The sequence below is a fragment of the Carettochelys insculpta genome, chromosome 28 (genome assembly GCF_033958435.1).
Source record: "Carettochelys insculpta isolate YL-2023 chromosome 28, ASM3395843v1, whole genome shotgun sequence".
In the NCBI taxonomy this organism is placed as follows: domain Eukaryota; kingdom Metazoa; phylum Chordata; order Testudines; family Carettochelyidae; genus Carettochelys; species Carettochelys insculpta.
Window position 1 is genome coordinate 8,309,237 of NC_134164.1, and position 18,701 is coordinate 8,327,937.

Genomic DNA, 18,701 nt, shown 5'->3' on the forward strand with positions numbered 1-18,701 from the left:
GAATAGAGGGAAATAACTACTTCTCTAGGGCTGTGTCTACACGTGCCCCAAACTTCGAAATGGCCATGCAAATGGCCATTTCGAAGTTTACTAATGAAGCGCTGAAATGCATATTCAGCGCTTCATTAGCATGCGGGCGGCAGCGGCGCTTCGAAATTGACGAGCCTTGCCGCCGCGCGGCGCGTCCAGACGGGGCTCCTTTTCGAAAGCACGCCACCTACTTCGAAGTCCCCTTATTCCCGTGAGCTCATGGGAATAAGGGGACTTCGAAGAAGGTGGCGTCCTTTCGAAAAGGAGCCCCGTCTGGACGCGCCGCGCGGCGGCAAGGCTCGTCAATTTCGAAGCGCCGCTGCCGCCCGCATGCTAATGAAGCGCTGAATATGCATTTCAGCGCTTCATTAGTAAACTTCGAAATGGCCATTTGCATGGCCATTTCGAAGTTTGGGGCACGTGTAGACGTAGCCTAGATCTGCTCAACATGCTCCTCCTAATGCACCCTAGTATGCTATTAGCCTTCTTGGCTACAAGGGCACACTGTTTACTCATATCCAGCTTTACATCCACCATAACCCCTAGGTCCCTTTCCATTGTACTGCTGCTGACCCATTCGGTCCCCAGCCTATAGCAATGCTTGGGATTCTTCTGCCTCACGTGCAGGCCTCTACACTTCTCCTTGTTGAACCACATCAGATTTATTTTGGCCCAATACTCCAATTTATCCAGGTCACTCTGGATTCTCTCTCTACCCTCCAACATATTTACCTCTCCCCCTAGTTTTGTGTCATCCGCAAACTTGCTCAGGGTGCAACTCAGTCCCTCATCCAGGTCATTAAAAAGATGCTGAATAACAGCAGCCCCAGAACCGAGCCTTGCGGCACTCCACTTGAAACCGATCGCCATCCAGATATTGAGCTATTGACCACTACCCGTTGGGCCCAACTGTCAAGCCAGCTTTCCGTCCATCTCATAGTCCAAGGATCCAATCCATATTTCCTTAACTTATGGACAAGAATGTTGTGGGAGACTGTATCAAAAGCTTTGCTGAAGTCAAGGTATACCACGTCCACTGACTTCTGCATGTCCACAGAGCTTGTTATCTCGTCACAGAAGCTAATCAAATTGGTCAGGCAGGACTTGCCCCTTGTGGATCCACTTTCCCTTCTTCCAAGTGCTCCAAAATGGATTCCTTGAGGATTCCCTCCATTATTTTCCCAGGGATTGAGGTAAGGCTGACCGGTCTATAGTTCCCTGGATTTTCCTTCTTTCCTTTTTTAAAGATGGGCACTACATTTGCCTTTTTCCAGTCATCCGGTATCTCCCCTGATCTCCAAGAGTCTTCAAAGATAATGGCCAAAGGTTCAGCAATGACCTCTGCCAATTTCCTCTTGGGTGCATTAAATCCAGACCCATGGATGTGTGTACATCTAGTTTTTCTAGATGGCTCAGAACTTGTTCCTTCCCCACAGATGGCTCCCCTCCACCTTCCCATACTGCATTGTCTAGGCCCATCATGGGGAAGTTGACTTTGTCCATGAAGACTGAGGCAAAAAAAAGCATTGAGTACTTCAGCTTTTCCTACATCATCTGTCACTAGGTTACTTCCCTCATCCAGTATCGGCTCCACACCTTCTCTCATAAATCATTTATTGTTAACATGCCTGTAGAAACCCTTCTTGATACTCTTCACATCACTTGCCAGCTGCAGTTCCAGCTGTGCTTTCGCTTTCCTGATTACTCCCTGGCATTCTCCAGCTGTATGCTTATACTCCTCCTCAGTCAGCTGTCCAGGTTTCCATTTCTTGAAAACAGAGAGGAAAAAATTAGGCTGTCGTCTGATAGCTGACCTTTCAGTTTTAGGTATGAATAGACACAGACCCTTCTCTAGGACGTAGGAATCAAATCATTGCCTTATAAAACTGGCTTATTAACAAAACAAAAGGTATAGGTGATAAATCATACTTGGTTGCTAGGTGTTATAGAGCAACTAAAAAAGCAGGGTGTAGAGTAAAGCACAGAGAATTACTTCCCTGGGATTCAATTTAAAAGTTAGTGTATGGCGGGGCTGTGGGGGCGGGTGCATCAACCAGCCTGAGGAGTTGTTCATCAAAACCAAAATAAAAAATAACCTAATTGTATCTCATTAAACATTCCTTTCTACTTACATATCAGTACGCCCAGATTTCTTTGAGGCCTGGACATTTACAGAATCCTCCAAGTCTGTTCAGGCTTACACCATCGCTGTCTGTCCCTCCTCTAGTCACACAATAGAAGGGTAACTGTTTCAATTCAAAAAGCCCCCTCTCTCTTCGCATTGGTCACCTGGCTGCTTGGCAATCGAGAACCCCCTCTCTCTGTGTTTAACTCTTTACAGGCATTTATTCATGATACAGGGATTGCCAGGTATTGTGTTTGTCCAGCACCTAGTACCATGGGGCCCAAGCTGGGTGTGACCTTTGCGTGCTACATGAAATAAAAATACCACCAATAATGTGCAATGTCTTTGCTTATTGGCTAGATGCCAGGTGCTTGCCAGAATGGGATGGAATTATCTGCTGGCCTGAGGGTTTCCCAAGCCAAGAGGTGTCAGTCCCATGCCCAAAGTACATCTATGACTTCAACCATAAAGGTACGTATGGGAAACACCACGGCTTGCCAGGAGTCTCAGGTAGAGGAGCTTAAATCACTCAAACTTGACCCTTAAGAACATCCCAGATAAGGTATTTTGGTGCTGCTGCGATCACCACCACTGAGCTCAGCTGAGGACAAACTCAGACCTGGTCAAGTTCCTCACCAGGGATGAGCAATGCCTAAGCATACTGCCCTGGTTTACTGCCCATGAGCACATCTCTCAGTAGCACTCAGTTCTCTGTCACCGCAATAGCTGATGTGAGATTGGGGTGTGTGCCCTTGGTTGGTGGGTCAATCTCACCTGGGGTCTGGAGCTACGAGTTGTTGCAGGAACATAGAATTAAAAGGCTATTACAAGAAGCGGAGTGAAAAATTGTCTCATTAATCTCTGAGGACGGGACCAGAAGCAATAGGCTTAACCTGCAGCAAGGGACAGTAGGAAAAGCTTCTGGACAGGGTGGTTAAGCACTGGAATAAATTGCCTGGTGGTGGGGGGTGTGGAATCTGTCACAGGAGGTTTTTAAGATGAGGTTAGACAAATGCCTGTCAGAGGTGTTCTGGAGAACACCTAGTCCTGCCTTGATTGCAGAGGACTGGACTAGATGACCTTCTGAGGTCCCTCCCAGTCCTGTGATTTGTTGTGCAATGGCTTGGTACGTTGGATCTCCCGGTGATCCAGCTGCCCTGACCCTGTCCTTGTTTTCAGGCCGTGCCTACAGACACTGTGATGCCCATGGGAATTGGGAACTAGCACTCAACATCAACAAGACGTGGGCCAACTACATGGAATGCACCGAGTTCCTCGCTCCTGGGCGCCGGAGCCGAGAGAAGGTGAACTACACCCAGAGGGAAGGGGCCTGAGGGGGGTAATGGGAAGGGCACAGCTGGTGCCTGGGAAGGTGCCTGAGCTCTGGATGACTGCTGGCAGCAAAGCGGCCTTCTTCTGTAGGGGGATAGTGGCAGCTCCAAATCCTGCACCAAACCCACCATTTAGCATGTGCCTGGATTAAACGCACATGACATCTTCTCCTGTGTGGTGTTGAGAGCTCTTCTTCCTCCAGCAACAGCCAAAGGGAGCAGCTTGTTGATTTCACCCCACCAATTACCCTCCATCTCCTGCTTCTTTCCCCCACCTGTGGGTTTGAGTTCCTCCTCTGCCCCCAGCAGTTTGGGGAGGGGTAGGGGCTGGGAAATGGACTTATTGTATCTGCCCCCTGCTGGCCAGATCCCAGTTGGCTCAGCAGAATCCCCAGGCTGGCAGGTCATTTGTGCATCCTGCTTCTGAGTGCAATTGTAGCTCCAGGTGTGTAGGCTGCAGCCCTGCCAGGGGAGACAGATGAGAACCTCCTCCTTGGCCAGGCCACACAGGAGCTGAGTCACCTTTCCATGGCTCAGCTGGTAGGAGATGTGCCAGGTTGGACTCACCAGGTGCCCATCTCCGTTGGCCAACCTAGTAGGGCTCTGCATGTCCTGCTTTGCTTACATTGATGAAGTTGTGAGCATGAGGCCATCTGGGCCCATCCTTGGTCTTTCCTTTCCAGGAGGTGTTTGACCGCCTGCACATGATGTACACCATCGGCTACTCCATCTCCCTGGCCTCCCTCATTGTTGCCGTGTGCATCCTTTGCTACTTCAAGTAAGAAGGCACCATTGGTTCCTTCTCTTCCATCCTTTAATCCCCAGCACTCACCCAATGGTCCAGGAGAGCCCTGCAAGGAATGACCAATAAGCAGGGCTGGGCAACTCGATTGGGTCGAAGAAATCCCAGCTCAAACAGCCCTGCTTTCAGGGGCCTTGCCCTGAACAGTACGATCCAGATCAAGATTTTATAAATGCAGCTTATCTCTATGACAGTCCAGGCCACAAACCTTAGTTCTAAGCCCTCTCTGAGCCACTAAATGCACTGAAGCCTTGTGGCTCCTGGTTCAGCTGTTCGTGTTGTGTTCGGGGGACAGGCAGGTGTGTGTAAATGAGGCGTTGCAGATCAGGTGGGGGGGGGTCTGTCACTGACTCACTCCCTCTCCTGTGGGCAGGCGCCTGCACTGCGCACGGAACTACATCCACATTCACCTCTTTGCCTCCTTCATCTGCCGGGCTGTAAGCATCTTTGTGAAGGACATGGTGCTTTATTCTGGCTCCCCGTCCAACGGGCTGGAGAAGATGCGAGTGGATGATTTAAAGGGTGAACTGGTCCCCTTCCTGGTACAACGAACACAACTGGCAAGTACCAAGTCACCTTCTTTCTTAATTTACCCCAAACCACTAGGGAAGAAGGGGGCATTAGGAGCCCTGGTGCAGTGAGATGAGCTCAAGGGAGGGAGCTGATTCTGGACTGCCCCTCGGGGGGAAAGGTGCAGGCCAGGAAGAGACTGGGGAAGGAAGGCTTTCAGCTACTTTTTAGCTGTCCAGATTCTGCCTCTGCAGCCCCGACTGGAAATTAGAGCAGCCTGAGGGGGCGGGGGGCGTCACTCTAATTTATGGCAGCTTTGCCTAGGCTGTGTCATTATGGGCTCATGGGGTGGGGGGGACAATGTAGGATCCCCTTTTATTGACATATATGTTGCCTGAGCCCAAAGGAATTTCTCCCCTGCCCATGGCAGTGCCTTGGCCATCCCTGTATACCACCAAAACAATGTATGTACAGAGGCTGGAACTGGGGGGGGACATTCTCTCCCAGGGAGGCAGAGAGCATTGCAGCTGTGTCTCTTTCCTGGTGAGAGCCAAGTGTGGTGGACAGCTGCTCCCTCTTTAACCAGCGGCTGGGTTAAGGAGCAAAGAGTGTAAGGAGTACAAGGCGAGTGCAGATCAGCACAGCTGCCCACTGCCTTTCACAGTAGATCTCAGCACAGCCTCTAAGGCCATGGCCATGATATTCCTAAAAGGTTCCCAATGGCCCATTAAGGGGCTGGGAGAAAGGGCAACAGCTATGTTCCAATACAGCCGTGAACTGTGAGACTGAATGCAGCTGACTCCTTAGTTGCTGGATTGCATGGCTATTTCCCAACACTGAGCACCAAACTGGTCCTGTGCCCACCCCTGCTCCCACAGCTTCTTAGTGGGTGGGAATTTTCCCCATTCCTGCCTGCCATCTTCCTCCTTGTGGGCAGGAAACACTGCATCTCGTGCCCGAGGGTCAGTGGTCGATGCCAGATTGACGGCTGCCAGGCAGGAGCAACAGGAGATTAACCAGGGGGCTTCCCTGTGTAGGACCATGGCCTGGATCTTGCTGGAGGGGTGAAGGTGGGGAGACCTTTAGAGGTCTAATAGAACCATAGAACTGGAAGGGACCTCCCCAGGTTCCTTCCAGTTCTATCTAGTCCAGTCTCCTGCACTCCTGGCAGGACCAAGCACCATCTAGACCAGTGGTTCCCAACCCGGAGTCCATAGACCCCCTATATTCCACAAGGGTATTGCAGGGTCTGTGGGTGGCGGGCGGGGGTGGATAAAGAGAAATTACAGAAAATACATTTTAAGTAAATTGCAAAGTTACTATCATTTATTATTTTTAAATGAAATCTCTTCCAGTGTTACTAATGGCTGTCCAAAAATCCATGTGGTGGTTTCCTTTTTATTTTAATGAAGAGCACGTAGTGGTTGGGATTGGCTTTGATGGGTGTCTGCAAACAGGTTTGGGGGACTGATTGAGGGCCTGCACTAGTGAAAAGAATGGGAACCCTTGATCTAGCCCACCCCGACTGGTGTTTGTCTAGCTGGTTCTTAACAATCTCCAGTGATGGAGACTCCACAACCTCCCTAGGCAATTTATTCCACTGCTTAACCACCTTAGAAGTTATGAAGTTTTCCCTAATGTATCGGAAGCCCTAATGTGATTCCCACTTGTCCATGGTCACAGGTGGGCTGCAAGGTGGTTGTGACATTTTTCCTATATTTCCTGGCCACCAATCACTACTGGATTCTGGTAGAGGGACTCTACCTGCACAGCTTGATCTTCATGGCCTACCTCTCCAACAAGAATTACCTGTGGGCCCTCGTCATCATCGGCTGGGGTAAGAACAGACAGGTGTCCCACCAACAATGCATCCCGAGAGCTGTAGTGCGTCAAAGCTCACTGTGAAATTTGTAGTTCATGGTAGCAGGGTCTACGTGGCCAGTCAGCAAACTTCAAGAGAGTACTCGGTAGGTTGACAACCCTGTTTGACATGTCCTAAGTCTCTGTGTAGACAAACCTGAAAGGAGATGGTGTTAGTTTTAGACCGTGGTGTCTGGCGCTCTAGCCCCCAGGCACATGTGGCTAGTTGGCTTGAACAATAAATATATTTTCAGAATAATGTGACTATTTTCCTACAGCAGTAACTACTATAGTATTATGTATTAGAAAGCTACTGCTTCATAACTGGTTGGACACCCCATTTCAAAGCTGCAAAGGGCATATGCCATACAAGTCAGCAGTCCTGATTCCAATAAGAGAGGGCACTGGGACACCTAATTTCCTGGCTTTGATTCATTTTGTTAATGTGATGCTTGATGCTTTCTCCTGTTCTGTTTCCCTCCAGGTCTCCCGGCTGTATTTGTGTCTGCGTGGGCCAGTGTCAGGGCCTCGCTGGCAGATACACAGTACGTAGGTTCAACTTCTTTGCCGAAGGATCATTTGGGAGGGGGAGAATTGGCCTGCAGTGCAAACAATTTGTGTGATCTTACTGAATTGCACAGCTGCGATCTGCAGGAGACCCAAATCACTGGATTGCTCGACTGAGGCTTTTATGGAGGAGGAGGAGATTAGAATTTATACATCTCAGAAGTTTTAAACAAAAAGCAATTGATAAGGGAAGCTAAAGATATCAGCATAACTCTGTGACCAGCGGGGTCATAGACAATAAGCAGCAATGTATTAAACAATAGGAATCCTAACAAAGGTTATGAGACAGCCTTGCTAAACTTGTTGGTAATGATGCAGAAAAGGCAGGTGTTCAATAAATATTTTTGTTTTGCATTTAGAATGAAGTTAGATGACTTCATATCAGGTAATGATGATGAAATACAGCATGGAGATTCTTCAAAGGCATCGACTAAAATTGGGAGGGGAGGGCAGTTTGGTGCTTTGAGGGGTTCAAGCCTGGGGCTGTTTTGTGTATGGTATCCCCCAAACACATACAAAATTGCCCTGTAGCCCCCCCCCCATGAAAAAAAGGTTGAACACCCCATTCTAAGGAGTACTGATGAATTTTAAAATTAGTTACCAAATAACTCTGGGAAAATTCCAGATGACTGGAAGAAATTATGTCAAAACCTACAGAAGGTAAATCTAAGGCAGCTAGTCTGCGAAACAGTCACTACAGAATTAAAGCCAATCAACCTGATTCCGTGGATGAGGCCTTGTCAAAGAAACATGATACTATTTCCTCAGATTACAAGTTTGATTGATACAGGTACCTGTTGGTGGCATTTGACTATGTACAGCAAAACATTCTGAGGAAAACACAGCCCTGTACAAAGTCAACATAGACCTATATTAAACATATTAGAAAGCAGCTGACATAGGCTCATGCCAGATTTGTGAATGGGAAATCATCAATGAGCTGCAGTATTGCTAGTCTGGGGCCTAATGCCATTGACTAATTTTATTAATAACCTGCTAGAAGATATAATGTAGCTGCTGACAGAGCTTGCAGGTGACAGATAGGGGCTGGTAAGTAATGAAGGACGCAAGGCCATTTTATTTTTATGAAAAAGCCCAGTCCTCTTTTGCGCAGGGTGCCAAGCACAGCGCTGCTTAGTAGAGCCCGGACCTGGGATCTGGATTTTGTTGACTTTGAAAAAGTAAAATACGTGACTGATCAGTTGTGTGTTAGAGTAGCTGAGTGTGTGTGGAGCAAATCAGACTGGCTGGAGGATTAGCCTTCCACCGGCTCTGGCTTGGTCCAGGGTGGAAAGTGGGGAGCCGCCAACCTACTAGTCTCCTCGCCCCTTATTTCAGGTTTCTCCATAGCATTTCTTACTGGTCTCTTCAGATGCTGGGACCTGAGCGCTGGGAATCTGAAGTGGATTTATCAAGTCCCTATCTTAGCAGCCATCGTGGTAAGAATTCTCCATCAGACTTGTTCTGATCCCAGTCACCTAAAAAACCCAGCTGGATTCACTAGAGAGAGAGCTGGGCTAATCTCCTCTCTCTGTTCCAGGTATCCTTTGCCATAGAAGCTAGGCAATGCTTGCTTTGTCTTCTCTGATATGGCTCAGCGCTGGGACATGCTGATCCCAGGGGCCTGATTCAACAAAGTGCCTCGGGCCAGATTTACAAAGATACACCGAATCACAGAATCCTAGGCCTGGGAGGGACCTCAGGAGGTCATCTAGTCCAGCCCCCTGCTTCAAGCAGGATCAGCCCCCACCAAGACATCCCAGCCAGGACCTTGTCCAGCCAGGACTTAAAAACCTTGAGGGATGAAGAATCCACCACCTCTCTAGGCAACTCATTCCAGTGCTTCACCACCCTCCTTGTGAAGTAGTTTTTCCTAATATCTAACCTACAACTCTCCCTGTTCAACTTCAGACCATTACTCCTTGTTCTGCCATCTGACACCACTGAACAGTTTCTCACCCTCCTCTTTAAAGCTCCCCTTCAGGAAGTTGAAGGCTGCTATTAAATCACACCTAAGTCGTCTTTTCTGTAAACTAAACAAGCCCAAATCCCTCAGCCTGTCCTCACAGGTCTTGTGCTCCAGCCCCTCAATCGTTTTTGTTGCCCCGAAGCTTAACTCCCACTGAAATCAACATGAGTTAGTCCTTAAGCACCATTGATGATTTGAGCTGCAGTCTAAATGTAACCCGCACACCTCCTGAGTGTGGTATGTTGGTCTGTGTAGTGAGCACCTAGACACTTACACAGAGAAATGCCAAATCTCCTCCACAGCCTTAACTGAGCAGCAGCTGGTTTTTAGCCCAAACCATAGAGGCTCCTGCACTAGGGTCCAGAAATCCCAGGTTCAAGTCCACCTGATGGTAGTCACATAAATAGATGTCTATAGCTACAGCTCAGCACCTAAATTTGTCAGGGGCTTTTTTTTGTATACCACCTTGGCACTTATCTGCATGCCTCTGGGCCTAAAGACCTTTCTGAAGCTGACCCTTAACCCAATTCTTGCTGGACCCTTTGCTTCTAGCAGCACTGTGCCCATACTTTGTTTAATGGAGGGGTCCCACGTTCTTGCAGTTAGACATTGTGCCTGTTACAGGTTTATGCCCCCCTGAGATAATTCTTATCACTGTTTCATTTGGACGTGAAAAAGACCCAGTTTAGCACTTAGCACCCTACACAGAGAGTTCATACCCCGAGGCTTTCACAGACATGCTTTCATGAGCTTCAGAAGAGAGGGAAATTTAAAAGAACACAGTTTAAAAATAGGGTCTCTGTGTTCGGACAGCACCCAGGGCCCAAGGTGGCATGCTGGCAAGGGGTCCAGCCAGTGGATGCAATGGTCAGTTGGGGCATAGGACCCTGAAGGCATGGGTCCTAAGACAACTGCCTTGCCCTAAGGCCGGGCCAGACAACACCTAGCCCAGTCAAGCCCTGGGCCAGAACTGGGGCTCCTGGGATCTGCTGCAATACAAAAAGAGAATCGCAGAGAAACTGGAACCCAAACTCACCAGCCTGTGTGAGAACAGCCAGAATCAGCACTATCAAATGAAGCTTGTTTTCAATGCTAATCATGGAGGGGGAGGAGGGTTGTTGTTATAAATCTACTTTGGGATGGAGTTTATTTATGAGCAACCCTAGCTAGAGGAGATCGCTTAGAGCTTGTCTACACAGAGACCTTACTCTGGAATAAGTGTGTATGAATTTAAAGCACTATAGCTGTTCTGGGATAGTGTGGACACTCTTAGAGTACGGCTATGCTACAAAGTTAGGTTGACTTTGTTAAGGTTGATTTTCTAGCACCGGCTTTTGAAAAGTCAAAGGTGCGTATTCAAACTGGTACATAAAGTCGATGGAGTGTGTCCCCATTAGGATTGGCCAGGTTTGACTTTGTCAGCAATGCATTTTGGGTGCCTAGCCCAAAGTTTCTGCAGCCCCATTGCATTGTGGGGTTCTGTCCCAGTGTGTGATGGGACAAAAATGTGGGCATGTGGTCAGCCTCCCCTAAGGCATTTGTTCCCCCACCTCCCCTTTGGAAAGCAATGTCAAAGAACATTGTGCCCTTTTTTCATATCCATGCAGATGCCATTACAAGGCTAGCATGTAACCTGTGCAGCTTAAAACTGCTGGGACAAATATTACGAGCACCTCACATATTGTGCTCTGGTATGGGCAGAGCCTAAGCAGCTGTCAGAATGACGACGACTCCGAGGAGGACAGGGACATATACAAATGTGAGACGCTCACTGTCCCAGCCAAGGTGGATCAGGGAGACCCAAGTTTCCCTTCCCTTAGCAGCCCGTGGAGGGGAGGAGCATGTTCCAGTCACGGCAGAGCAGCCTGTGCTGTTATAAAGTAGCTTAATGCTCCTTCCCCTGCTTTCTCGAGGTTGCCAAAAGTTATTGGTCTCCTTAGACTAACAAACGTTGATAAGACACGAATGCTGTCTGAATGCAGGCACAGGGCTGGTTGTTACGGTGCACTGCTCTGAGGCACCCTGACACCAGATTACTTACTGGTGGGCTGGCGTGGAATAGCATCCTGGCGTGGAGGTTGGAATAAGTCAGGCCTCCCCAAAAAGCTCGCGAGAAGAATGAGAGTACCTGTCTGAGAGCTTTATGGAGATGCGCAAGGAGGAGCTGTGCTCTGTTCCAGACAGTAACAAACTATTCCAGGGGGCCCCAGGCTGTGTAGGTACAGCACCTGTCACAGATCACACCTAATTGCCTTCGCCCACTTGTAGTGTTATTAAAAATGAGAACTCACCAGAGGTGCCCTCCCCATCAGGGTCCAGCTGCAAAACGTCCTGGGAGGAGGGGCTGAGAGCCAACATTACAAAAAGCTCCTGACTGTTGTCGAGATCAGCTTCCCCCTTCACCTGCTGACCACTGTCATCCTCCTCTGTTTCCTCATCTATGCCGTCCATGCTGTTGCCAGAGGCTTCCTGAGGAATCTCTTCAGAGGTATCCATAGACTCTGTGGGGACAGTGGCTGGATCGCTCCCTAGAATCCCACGTAGCTGCTCATAGAAGCATATTTGTGATGATGACCCGGACATCCATTTGCTGCCTTTGTTTTATAGTACACCTGCCTGAGCTCCTTTATATTCATGCAGCCCTGCTGGGCGTCCCTGGTGCACCATTTTTCTTTCATGCTCTGTGAGATCTTGGCACATATGTCTGTTTCTTTGGGTGCCTTGTAGTTTTTCCCAACACAGCTTTGTCCCCCACACAACAGAGAGGTCTTGGATCTCCTGCACACTCCATGCTGGAACTCATTTGTGACCCTGGGAATTCTTTGCCACATGTGCTGCTGAGATGTGCTGCCTACTCTTCTCACCATGCTGGCCAAACAGGAAATGACTTCCCAGGCTGCTTCTGCACACTTGGAGAGCAGAAGAGCTGAAAGTCACGGCCAGAGTGGTCACAGCAGAGCACTGTAGGACACATCCAGGAGGCCAAGAATATCAAATTTCATAGTGCTCTGTCTGCAAATCCTACGGTCAATCATGCAAGGTCAAATTTGGAGTTGACCTTAGGACCCTGTAGTGTGGACTGAGTCCTTATAAATTCAAACTAATATCCTAGCATAGATCAAGCCTTAGCCTGAAACAGATGTACCGGAAAAGTTATTCTGTAATAGCTAGAACAGTCCATTTTCCCATACAGACAAGCCCTTAGCTAGTCAGACACTGCATGTGCAGCTCATAAGGTGATCGTGGGTGTGTGTGTATCGGCAGGTGAATTTCTTCCTCTTCGTCAATATCGTGAGGGTCCTGGCTTCAAAGCTCTGGGAGACGAACACAGGGAAACTAGACCCTCGGCAGCAGTACAGGTGAGTGACAATGTGTGGCTGCCAGTAGATAACAGTGCGGAACTTTCTACCTTTGTGTAAGTTGCATCTGAGCCCAGAAGCTAGTGCAGCAGAGGAAAGAGAGTCCTAATATCTGGCTTTTAGCATAGCATGGCCAATGAATGGATCTCAATGCTTTAGGGAGGAGCTCAGGATCACTATTCCCAGCCCTACAGAGGGGCAGTAATTTGGCCACAATCACCCAGCTGACAATTATAGAGGCAAGGATAGAATCTTTGTCTCCGACCCAGGGACCGATCCACTATCCTATTCAGCACTAGACAGTAGATGAGGCATCAGGAGGGGGTTGTGTGTGGGGAAACAGTCACCTGAGTGATACATTTTTATTCCGGGCAAAGGGAGGCACAGATCTTTCCCAGCCCTGAAGGATGAGGTGCTTTTTAGCTTTTTGCTGTAGCAAATATCACACTCCTGAGATTATTGCTGCCATGATATTGCTACATATAACACCAGGTAGCGCACATACATTTTTAAGAAAAGAAAGTGGGGATGGCTGGGCCACACTCTCAGAAAAAACCATCATCCAGCATGGTCCATTAAGCTCTCACATGGAACCGCAGAGAAAATGCAAAAAAGGAAGACCTCGAACAATGTGGAGATGATCTACTGAGATTGAAGGACAACGGGGGTACTCCTGGGATCAGCTAGATGTTTTGTCCCCAGACAGAGTGAAGTGGAGGAGACTTGTAGATGACCTATGCTTCACATGGAGTACAAGATCAAAACAAAAAGCAGTCAAGTAGCACTTTAAAGACTAGCAAAATGGTTTATTAGGTGAGCTTTCGTGGGACAGACCCACTTCTACAGACCATAGCCAGACCAGAACAGACTCAATATTTGAGGCACAGAGAACCAAAAACAGTAAGCAAGGTGGACAAATAAGAAAAAGATAATCAAGGTGAGCAAATCAGAGAGTGGAGGGGTTGGGGGGGGGAAGGTCCAGAATTAGATTGAGCCAAGTATGCAGACAAGCCCCTATAGTGACTCAGAAAGTTCCCATCACGATTTAAACCATGTGTTAATGTGCCGAATTTGAATATAAAGGCCAGCTCAGATGTTTCTCTTTCCAAAACGGTACAATAATTTCTTTTCAGTAACACACATACCTTGAGGTCATTGACAGAATGGCCCATTCCATTAAAATGTTGACTAACTTGTTTGTGGATCTGGAGTGTTTTGATGTCTGTTTTGTGCCCATTGACCCTTTGTCTAAGGGAGTTAGAAGTCTGTCCAATATACAAAGCATCTGGGCATTGTTGGCACATGATGGCATATATGATGTTAGTAGAGGCGCATGAGAAAGTGCCCGTGATTCTGTGAGTAACCTGGTTAGGTCCAGTGATGGTATTTCCAGAGAAGATATGTGGACAAAGCTGGCAGCGGGCTTTGTTGCAGGGGAAGGTTCCAGGACTGGTATTCCTGGGGTATAGACTGTGGCTGTTAATGAGGATCCTCATAAGGTTGGAAGGTTGTCTGAAGGAGAGAACAGGCATGTCACCCAGCGCCTTCTGGAGTGTGGCATCCTGATTAAGTACAAGAGTTTAAGTTAAGTCAAATGCGCCTAAATCCAGATCCTATGGAGGTGCAGTCATTCTGTGCCATGCTGGAAACTCAGCACCACTCCCAAGATAAGTAAACTCTGAGAGGAAGGCTCAATGAAAGGAAGCAAAGAGAGCCCAATGTTAGTGCTCTCTGACCCAGTGCATCTGCTGGTAGGGGGCACTGGGCCATAAATAAGAGGCTGAACACTTGTGGGTATTAAATATCCCTGTGTGTGAGGCTAGAGACAACCTCCACATCCTACTTCCCCCCACACTGAATCCTCATCTCCCTCCAATTTCATCTGGAGACAGGATTCACATCCCTTTTTGACCTAAACTCTTGTCTTTGTTGCTGCTGTGTGTGGCTGGGGAAGTACTTGCAAAAAAGCATTTGAGGGGAGAAAAATGCTAGAAGAACCATAAGGTTGGTACAGGTTGAACCTCTCTAATTTGCAACTCTCATCTGGCAACATCCATAATCTGGCATGATTTTAGTTATTCAGATGACCACTTATCATTGGTGTGGCCAAGTTTCCTGTGGTCCCATAAAGTTTGTTTGCAGCCACCAGTCCTGGCTCTCCATGTTCTGTGCTGTTGTTTAACTGAAACTTACCCCTAAATTTCTTCTAAGAGCCCAGTAAGCAGCAGAAGGGTTAGTAATGTGCTAGACAATACTGAACTCCTGTGCTCCGGCAAATTCTGTTTGGCACCAGTCAGGTTCTGAGTGTGCCAGACTGGAGAGGCTCGACCTGTACCACTGTATCCAAGGTACTGTAGGATAAACATAGTGTAGGCTGAAAAGCTGAGGATGAGGGTTAGAGAGAGAGGTTGCAGACAAACCTGTGGAATGATTTTTCCTTTCAGGAAGCTGCTGAAGTCCACCCTGGTGCTGATGCCACTCTTTGGGGTCCATTACGTGGTGTTCATGGCAATGCCCTACACTGAAGTCTCCGGTGTCCTCTGGCAAATCCAGATGCACTATGAGATGCTGTTCAACTCCCTCCAGGTACATCTGCAGGTAGTCCTGCTCTTGCCCAGCTCTCCCCTCACTGCAGAGTCCTGTGCCGTCCCCAACAGCAGGCAGAGGAGGTGCCTGGCGGAGGTAGCGCTAGGTAGGCATGGTCTGAGGAGCTCTGCAAGGTGCTTTTGCTTTCCTATGCTCAAGGCTTAAGGGCACTTTTGAAAGCACCCGTCCATGCTCTCTAAGCTATTCCTGGAGCCTGTGATGGAGCAGCATCTTACAGCACCTCCCTGTTCCGCAACATAGCTCTGCAAGTGTACTGCCCTCAACCACCTCTTCAGCACCTGTAAGAGCTGATCCCAGACCAGAATATTTACACTAAATTTCCCCCTTTATGGGTCATTTTATTAAGTCTCTTAACAGCATGTTAATGAAGCTGTTCCTTCAGCCCTCAGATCCAACCTTTGTTCTCCCCTTCACTCAGGAGCCCTTCCGAGAGTCTGTGCTGAGAACTGCAACCCTCACTCCGGTTCTCCAAACTAGCTTCTTGCAGGTCCAGCCATCTGTCCTGGACCGGGTGAGGCAGGCACCTCCCTTCTCTTTCTTGTGGAGACTTTCCTTTTGATCTCCAGTCCCTGACTGCATTAAGCATGTGACCAGCCCATCATGTTGCTGCATTAATTCTCCCCACCTGGGGAATGAGGCCTGACTGAGTCACAGGTGGGGCAGCACTCCACCTTACCTCTTAAAGGGCCAGTCACCTTATGACAGAGGCCGCTCCTGGGCTAAGTCCCACAGAGCCTGACTAAAGTTGCTTTGCACAGATGGTGCCAACAGAAGGGCTGGTTTGTTAAGTAAGCTGTGACCGTGCCTGGAGTGGGGAAAAAGCCATGTGAAGGCTGAGTGAGGCAGCTGTCCCAGAGAGACGGCCAACTGATTATGTGCATACAACAAATAAAATGGGGCCAAGATATTTGGAGGCCTGAGTTCTCCAGATCTGCTGGGGGTGAAGGGCCCTGGCTACACGCTGGGAGTTTGTTTCCAGCATGTTCAGGTGAAATGTCTCTCTTGGTCTCTTTGCAGGGTTTCTTTGTGGCTTTTATCTATTGCTTTTGTAATGGGGAGGTAAGTGGAATGGACTCAGCCCCGCTCCTGGCTCTGGTAGGTACATGGCTGCCTTTCCTAAGCTGTTGTAGTGGGTGGGGGCTTAGCCAGGGCTGTGGGAGTGCAGCTTAAACCCCCCACTATCCTAACCCCAAGGGGACTCCTGGGATTTTTTCCCTCGGGGGCTGTTCAGGGAGGAGACAGCTCATTTTCCCTCAACCTCATGGGCTACCTTTTTGTGGAACACAGTGTGAAATAACCTTTGACTCTGAAATAACTCAGTATGGTCCACGTGGAATAGGAGGGGAACAGCTCTTGACCTGCACTGAGCTGTGGGGTCAGCCTAGGCCTATACCCTACTGGAACAGGTTTGTGACACCCTAACTTGGCCCTTGTTGGCCACCTTGCTGGTAATCTCAGACTAAGGACTGTGGGGTCACAGGGCTGAGCTCCTCTTCTAGCCCTACAGATCAGTTGGGATCAGAGGTGAGTCAGGTTAGCCAGACAGACTAAGGCCTGTGTTTGCTGACACTGCCCATACACAGCCTAGTTTGTGGGAGAAGAGGGCTAGGCTCCTGGGCCATTAACCTGGTGCCATCGAGCTGCATTAAACTTGCTCGGTTTCAATGGAAACAGAGATGCTGCCTGGCTGGGGAACACTTGTGTATTCACCCTGCCCCCAATCCTGTGTCCACCCATGGTCACCAGCAGGAGCAGCATTGGGCCCACACCAAGCTCTCTGGGTCTGGTCCAGGCAGGTGCTGATTGCCTCCTTTCATGTGAAGCCAATGGGTGATGAAAGTGATGGCCTCATCCTTGGGGCTGCTCAGCACCTTGCCGTGTTTTCTATAGAGCTGCGTTGCCTAATGTTTGCTACCCCAGTGATCTCTAAAGGAAAGCCCTGGTGCGGTGTAGGCCTGGACTAGGTGCTCCTTGCTAGTCTGCTGAGTCAACTTACCAGCCTCCTCCTGATCACCAGTGTGGGAGGGAGATCCCCTGCATCAACCTTTCCCTCAGTATAGTTTGGAAAGTCAAAGGGATGGATGGAGCAGAGACTGCGGAGATGGAGGGGCTGGAGGGAAATGCCACCTCCCCAACACCTGGTAGGAGCACTGGAATCCTACTGTCATCTTTGTGCTTGGGGTATTGCAAGGGGTGTGCCAAGCAGGCCTGGCATCTGGCAATACCTGAGGAGTTGTCTTGTTCTGCTGCCATGCCCTGATAGGCCAGCTCTCACCCTCAGGTGCAGGCGGAGATTAAAAAAGCCCGTTTCCGGAGAAGCCTGGCACTGGACTTCAAGCAGAAAGCACGAGTCACCAGCACCGTGGGGAGCTGCTATTATGGTGGGCTGGTTTCACATGCCACCAACAGCATCAGCACGAGCATTGCCGGACGGGGGCCAGCAGGGGCAGGGATGCAGCAGATTACCAAGCTCCGGATGCTGCCGTTGGCCCCACATACTGGCTTGCTGGGATATATCCCGAGCTCCTCTGCTTCTGACAACTCTTTGCTCTCCCCTACCCCCGAGGTTCTCCAGAAGTCCCTTGTGGAAAATGCCAAAGACTTCCTGCATTCCCCAGGCCTAGGTCAAAGGCACTCTAGCCTAAGTAAAGAGGCAGAGACCATGTTATAAAGCCAGCAAGCATGTCTCCAACCAGACCTACCGGACAGAGTTTGCAGCATGATGTGGCTGCCAAAAGGGTGACTGATTTGGGGCCAAGCAGAATGATGGCACTGATCTGTCTACAGCTCTGTTGTGACTGTGCCAGGAATACAAGGTTCAGTTGCTAGGCAACATGCTACCCCATTAAGACAGGGGTAAACTGGATGCTCAAAGAACAGCGAGAAAAAGGAGCCAGTGATTGGCCAATGAGAAAAGACAGAGTTCAAACTGGACAGCTCAGTACTTTCACCTGTAGGTACAAGCGGGCCACATGAAACCAGCTGAACTATGCTGGGTTTCACGAGAAGCCTGTGTTCAGGTGTGTCACTGGAATGGGGCCTTTGAGAGCAAATTAGTAGACCTTTGGTCATTCCCCACCCTGTTGGTTTCTTTGGCTGACTGCTGGCTTGGCTGGGTCTCAGAGGAATGACTGACAGGGTAGAGGATAATCCCAGAACATTTGGTCACTGAAATTCCACACTCCAGTCTGTCATCCCAAAGCCCGCAGACAAGGGCCAGCAGAGAGGCCAGTCTGGTGGAAGGGATGTGCCAATGAGCTGCACACCAGCTCACGGGAAGGTACTTTGGCGATTCCCTAGCCGTCTATCAGCTGACCTAAGCATTTAAGTTCCACACCCAGGGAACCGACAGGAGCGGGAGGGAGCGTTTCTACAATTATAGACCAAGGCTGAGGCAGCTGAGCGGCTAATAATGGCAAACGCTGCGGACTGTGCTCTGGGGACAGCAGCCCACAGCCATTCCTACCCAGAAGCTTCTATTAAAATCAGGCACAAAATGGTGAATCTTTCATGGCTTTCTACAATGAAGGAATCCTGTAGT

The 18,701-nt window shown here is 49.1% G+C and overlaps 1 protein-coding gene across 1 annotated transcript in view; it reads left to right on the top strand.

The window, feature by feature from the left end:
* Nucleotides 1-17,831, top strand: part of LOC142002747 (parathyroid hormone/parathyroid hormone-related peptide receptor-like) — a 29,458-nt gene extending 11,627 nt beyond the window's left edge. Inside the window, exons 3-13 of the mRNA XM_074979116.1 lie at nt 2,516-2,626; nt 3,335-3,459; nt 4,170-4,264; nt 4,662-4,848; nt 6,482-6,635; nt 7,143-7,203; nt 8,598-8,664; nt 12,459-12,553; nt 14,998-15,139; nt 16,178-16,219; nt 17,442-17,831. Coding sequence (XP_074835217.1) covers nt 2,516-2,626; nt 3,335-3,459; nt 4,170-4,264; nt 4,662-4,848; nt 6,482-6,635; nt 7,143-7,203; nt 8,598-8,664; nt 12,459-12,553; nt 14,998-15,139; nt 16,178-16,219; nt 17,442-17,831 — 1,469 coding nt within the window. The remainder of the gene's footprint in view (nt 1-2,515; nt 2,627-3,334; nt 3,460-4,169; nt 4,265-4,661; nt 4,849-6,481; nt 6,636-7,142; nt 7,204-8,597; nt 8,665-12,458; nt 12,554-14,997; nt 15,140-16,177; nt 16,220-17,441) is intronic.
* The last annotated feature ends 870 nt before the right edge of the window (nt 17,832-18,701 follow it).